Source organism: Hyperolius riggenbachi, chromosome 8 (assembly GCF_040937935.1).
Source record: "Hyperolius riggenbachi isolate aHypRig1 chromosome 8, aHypRig1.pri, whole genome shotgun sequence".
Classification (NCBI taxonomy): domain Eukaryota; kingdom Metazoa; phylum Chordata; class Amphibia; order Anura; family Hyperoliidae; genus Hyperolius; species Hyperolius riggenbachi.
The window spans coordinates 265,463,841-265,469,889 of record NC_090653.1 but is presented as its reverse complement, the minus strand read 5'-3'; the positions used below and the strand labels follow the sequence as shown (position 1 = coordinate 265,469,889).

General features: G+C 44.5%; 1 protein-coding gene across 3 annotated transcripts in view; it reads right to left on the bottom strand.

The window, feature by feature from the left end:
- Positions 1-1,414: 1,414 nt before the first annotated feature.
- The window catches only part of PTPN18 (protein tyrosine phosphatase non-receptor type 18), a 220,565-nt gene continuing 215,930 nt past the window's right edge, over positions 1,415-6,049 (bottom strand). For all 3 annotated transcript variants that reach the window (XM_068248793.1, XM_068248794.1, XM_068248792.1), the window contains one exon: positions 1,415-1,836. In XM_068248793.1, the coding sequence (XP_068104894.1) occupies positions 1,772-1,836 (65 nt within the window). In that variant the 3' untranslated portion in view covers positions 1,415-1,771. The remainder of the gene's footprint in view (positions 1,837-6,049) is intronic.

The following is a 6,049-nucleotide window of genomic DNA, read 5'->3' as shown; positions in this document are numbered from 1 at the left end:
AGAGGGACAGTTGGGAGCTATGATTACATGCATACTATACATGAAGAGGCCTGGCTTTATTGGTGATCATATATAGTATAAAGCAGGAGTACTGAGATTCATACTGATGATGGCCTGATAAACAGTACACAAGTATAGAACCTCATCTTAGGAGTTGCTCCAGCACAGCACACGTGTAAAGAACCTCATGACTATAGAGGAAAGGCTAGAGAGCCCCTCCAGGCAGACTGGGGGGTGTCTCAGTTAAGTGTCCCCCAGTGACCAGTGCACAGACCCGCAGCAGATCACCACTCACCATGATCGCAGCAGCTGATCCCCACGTGGAAGTGATAGAGATTCTTCCTGGAATACACCAATGAGGAGTTGCCCTCACTAAACATGGCGGATGCCCACCCGGAAGTTCCGCCTTCCGAGACTACTCTAACGGGTCGCGGAGGTCACATGACATAGTGACGTATCGCAGAGTATATATAATATTTTTTTTTTTTTAATACCTTTAGATAGCACAATGCAGTTAAAAACACACAAAAAAAAGTCAAATCTTTGCCATGACAGCATTACCTATTATAAAAATATTGATTTTCTTCTCTTTTTATTCTGATTTCACAATTGCACTTTTGCATTGCACTAGAACCTTTTATATCGCTGTGATTTTCATCATTACTAAACCTGGATTCAATCACACAGAGGTTCATTTTTGAGTAGTTCGGGCAGCAAGCACAGAGGTTCATTTGTAGTTGGGCATCAATATTATAATAGGTTACTGTGTTCTGGCTAAGATTTTTATTTTATTTTTTTATTATTATTGTTTTGTACTATCATAGGGTAGTGCTTTAGCATTTGATCGTCTTATAATAAAGATCCTGTATATCCCCTTTTTTTTTTTTTTTAACTAGTTTTTCACTCTAAATAATCATTTTTTCAAACTTCATTTGAGTGGTGCTGTTTTGGGGGCTTTCTGTTCATTCCTGTACATCAAATACATTCTTACCTAAGAGGAAAACCAACGTATTGACTATTTCGGAACCTGTTTGCTTGTGAAGTACGGAGAAAGAATATCACCTGAAAAGATCAGGACTCATTCCCTCAGAGGACAGTTTGGGGCTGAGTGTTGTGCTATGGAGGAGGGACGCATGACAGAGCAACTTTCAGCAGAAAGGGGAGGGAGGAGAACAAGGCGCTCAGTCACGGTGGTCTGACACTCCAGATGTCTTGTCGTCGCATAAGGGAGGCCATATACGCTAACTTCTTGTCAGTGATGGATCCAACCAACCACTTCAGTGCGTGTGCAAGATGATAGGCTCACCCGCCAGTGAAGACAGTCACCCCTGGTCTGAGCCGTGGGATTCAGTATACATAAATTACCTTATTCGGGCACAACTCTCACCGTCTGACACAATGACAGACACAGCAATACAGAACACTACTTTTTAATCTTTTTCTGTTACAGAAATATTATAAACCAATATGTACAGGTATGTAACACACTTTCCAGAAACGTATTCATTTCATAGTCGGAACACTTACAAAATTGTAGTTTTAATGACAGAATTTACCCCTCCCCCCAGATTTGGTGATATGTACATAAAGGTTCACTGCATGGTACATCCGGGATAGATAAAAATCACCCCCCATATACATTATATTCTCAGTGTGTAAATGGTTGATTCTATTGCAAGTTCTGTTATCTTCAGGCAGTATTGGCAGTGAGACGTATGAATGGAAGAGCTACACACAGGCCTCAGTTACTGTTAGCTGACCGCAGCTTTTTCTATCGGATCCATTCAGGAGGGGGGTCTCTGGGCCCTTTCGGTCTTCCAATGCGATAGTTAAACCCTGTAGGGGATTATAAGAGATGCCATTCATTAGTATTTACTTTCTTCATTGAATAGGAGTCAGATATTTATCTTTTAGCAGCCCTGCTAGAGTTATCTCATGCAGGAGACCCCATGGCAGGGCTGCAGCAGCCAGCTATACTCGGGCTGCCTCCATCAGTCTATTACTAGGTACACACGATTATTTCCAACATGTCCGATCTGATTCCCAATCGGTTTCCGATCATTTACCTTTCACTGCTATCAGAAATTGATCGGGAATCAGATCAGACATGTTGGAAATAATCGTAAATCTGCCAGAAAAATCTCAGTGTGTACCTAGAATAAAGGTGGTCACACACGATACAATAAGATGATCCGATTTTACAGCAATTTTATAAAAACGATTGTTTCTACAGAAAAATCAAAAGCTGTTTTTTTTTTTTTTTATTCAGAGTTAAAATTTCAGTCAGATTTCCCACTGGTTTTCCCATTTTTCTTAATCGGTGATGTTGGAAATTTCTGATCAATTTTTTGTGTAAGATTGTATGGTGTGTGTGTGGTCGATTGACAATTTCGAAATGTAGAGACATAAGCAAATTTTTCAGAGTTTTCAAACTTTTTTTCCTAATTGGGGAAAGTGTGTTTCCTGTAGAATCCATGGCAGCATACTACGGGTTAGCCCCGCCCACTAACCCTGCCAGGACCAGTCACTATAAATTTTTGCTCCACCCCACCTGCACTGCTTTTTTTTCCCGTCCTAGCCGGGACTAGTCGAGGTTTTTCCTTTTCGTTTTTCTTTTCTGCCTACCTGCTGTTTTCTTGACAGCCTCCGCATGGTCCCCTCCGCTATGCGAAGCTCTGATCAGGGCCACTAAAGGTGGCAGTAGGTCAGAGGAAGTTGCCCCCTTTTCTGCTGATCTTTTCGGGGGCGCAGAAAGACTATATGCTGTAAATCAGCATGTCCGGGCAGCACTGGGAAGGACCTCCCCCCGAGGCTGGAGCCTGTGTTGCTGGGATGCGCTCCAGGATGGTTGCTGCTCGGGGAGGACTTCCCCTGTGTGTTCCAGCCTTCACTTCCGGGTTAACAGGAAGTGACCTAAGATGCCGTCCTCACAGCTCCATTTAGCTCAGCGTGGACTGGTAGCTAACGCTGTAGCAAGGAGGACAGACGTACTGACCACACGTGGATCTGGTGAGAGGGGCTATGCAGCCCTGCGCTTTTGATACATTTCAAATCAGGCTAGTGTAAAGTGCTGGACTAATGGGGTAATGTCTGTATATTTCAGGACAAGTGTATTGCATCCCTTCCTCTCCCCAAACACAGCTACAGCAACGTTGCAGGTACGGTGCACTGTTAATATATCCCTGCAAACTCTGTTTACATTTCAGGGTAATGGATTTCTAATGTATATATCCTCTGTTTTCAGTGATCTGTGTAAATCATGGCTCAGACTTCCCAGCAAACAGATCAGCCTCAAGACTCTAGGTAGGCAGCGTTTTTAAGTTTGCACTAGATATATAGATATATTTTTATTTATTTATTTATTTATTTTTTTATTTAAGGAGGTTCAGTTGCACACTGAGAATATAATATATTCTTATGTGTTTTTCAGCAATGAACCCCAGCCTGGAGCCTCCTCCTCATCCACTCAGTATTCCAAGTCTTCTCAGAAGACACAGAGTAGAAGAGGACCTTGTAAACAGCCTGACGCCGATCAGTGTTGGGCATGTGGACACAAGACAATGCCGGGAAAACTTGTTTGCTCGGACTGTTTTTTTGCATTTCCAGTAGAGGAAATACCTCAGGAGCAGGATCTCCCCTCACTTATTAAAGATATAGTGCAGCAGACACTTAAGGAACAAGTTAATACCTCTACGGATGCTAGCCCAAAGCCTAGAGATCAAGACGATAATTCCCCAATAGACGACACTGAGGACACAGAGGAGATTGCAGTAGGGTTTGACTTTGCACTTGTGCCCCCGTTTGTAAGATCTGTCCGTGAAGCGATAGAATGGGAGGAGCCAGAGGAACCCCCTAGCAAATCTAAGACGTATTACCCGCATCTCAAGAAGAGGGTACTATCTTTCCCCATTATGGAGGAGGTGAAGGACATATTTCAAGAAGAATGGTCTAAAGTGGACAGAAAACCGCCATTGGCGAATAGATTAGGAAAATTATATCCCATAGAGGGTGAACTAATTAATAAGCTAGAAGGGGCACCAGTAGTAGACGCGGCAGTAACCAGACTCGCACGACATGTTACCCTCCCTGCCGAAGACTCGGTAGCCTTTAAAGACCCGTTGGATAGGAGGATGGATCAGGACATTAGGCGAGCTTACGTTGCAATGGGAAATGCCTGCAGACCGGCAATAGCGCTCACATCGGTGGCAAGGGCCATAAGAACCTGGGCAGATAATCTTGAGGGGGCAGTCCAGGCAGGAGTAGATAATAAGACTATCTGTTCAGCTCTCGATGAGTTTAAACTCGCTTCCGACTTCATAGGCGAGGCCGCATTCGACGTGTTAAGATGCTCCGGTCGCGCAATGCTCCATACGGTCACTATGAAGCGCGCTATGTGGTTAAAGCCATGGTCAGCCGACCCCAATTCACGTATTACGTGGTGTAAAATTCCCTATGACGGTCAAAATCTATTTGGAAGCAAGTTGGAATCCACTATATCGAGAGTAACGGGAGGCAAGTCTGGGCTGCTCCCTCAGGATAGGCGCCTAAGGAGACAGAGGCCCGGGGATAAAAGACCCTTCCAATCCAGACAAAGAGACTTCAGATTTAACAGATCATCTCAGAATTTTCGTCGGAAGTGGCCAGACACACAATCAACCCTCTCAAAATACAATAAACAACGCGCTAACACCAGCACTCAGGATCAGAAATCCTTCTGAATATACGACCGCTCACAGAGAAGCAGTAGGGGGCAGATTAGCGAACTATGCCCATCTGTGGGCGGAGAAGTTCAAAAACTGGTGGGTAACAAAGACATTACAGGAGGGACACTCGTGGACTTTCAGAACCCAACCACCAGAGAATTTGTTTGTGGCCACAAGAATACCTACAGTGCAGGACAGACTGCAGGTACTTCAGACATACGTAGAGGAATTGCTGGAGAAACAAGCAATCATTCACGTTCCGTACGAAGAAAGGAACAAGGGAGTTTACTCCCCTTTATTTTTCGTTACAAAAAAGTCAGGGGAGCTACGACCTGTGCTAGATTTAAGAATACTGAACAGTTATATCCTACAAGAAAGATTCAAGATGGAATCGTTACAAACCATAATTCCCTCAATTCACCTAGAAGATTGGTTATTGGCGGTCGACTTAGAGGATGCGTATTTACACATACCTGTTCACCAAGAATTCCAGAGGTTCCTCAGGTTCGCCATAGGAGAGCTCCATTTTCAGTTCAGGGTGCTGCCCTTTGGTATATGCACGGCACCGAGAACATTTACGAAGATTCTGGTGAATGTAATCGCAGCCCTCAGGGAGGAGGGCCTGCGAACGCATCACTACTTAGACGACATCTTGCTTATAGAATCCTCAGAGGAAAAGCTGATCCTGAGCAGGAAGATCTTACTCGACACCCTACAAGCTCTGGGATGGCTAATAAATTGGAAGAAGAGCAAACTAGTGCCAACACAGACTCTAATCTTCCTGGGAGCAGAGATAAGCACGGTAGACAACGCAATAAAGATGCCTCAGGAGAAGATCTATTCAACCATTCAGAGAATGTCAGAAGCACACACAGCAACGCTATTGACAGCGAGACAGTGTATGAGAATAATCGGAACGATGGTGGCGGCTATACCTATGGTCAAATGGGCCAGATGGAACATGAGAAGATCACAAAGAGTCTTTCTGAATCAGTGGACAGGACAAGATTACGAACAAAAAATAAGAATCCTACAGTGTATGAAGGACGAGTTGAAATGGTGGAAACAAGCGAGCAACCTGCAGGTTCATCACAGGATTCGGGAGCAAACCCCGTTATACATCACGACCGACGCAAGCCTATGGGGATGGGGAGCTCATCTGGGGCACTCATATGTTCAGAACAAATGGAGAACACCCACGAGGGGGACACCTGCCAATATATTGGAGATCCGGGCAGCTTGGAACGCAGTCAGATACTTTGCGGAGGAAATAAAGGGACAATCTGTCACCCTCAGAATGGACAATACAACGGCTGTGGCCTACGTCAGGAATCAGGGGGGCACTC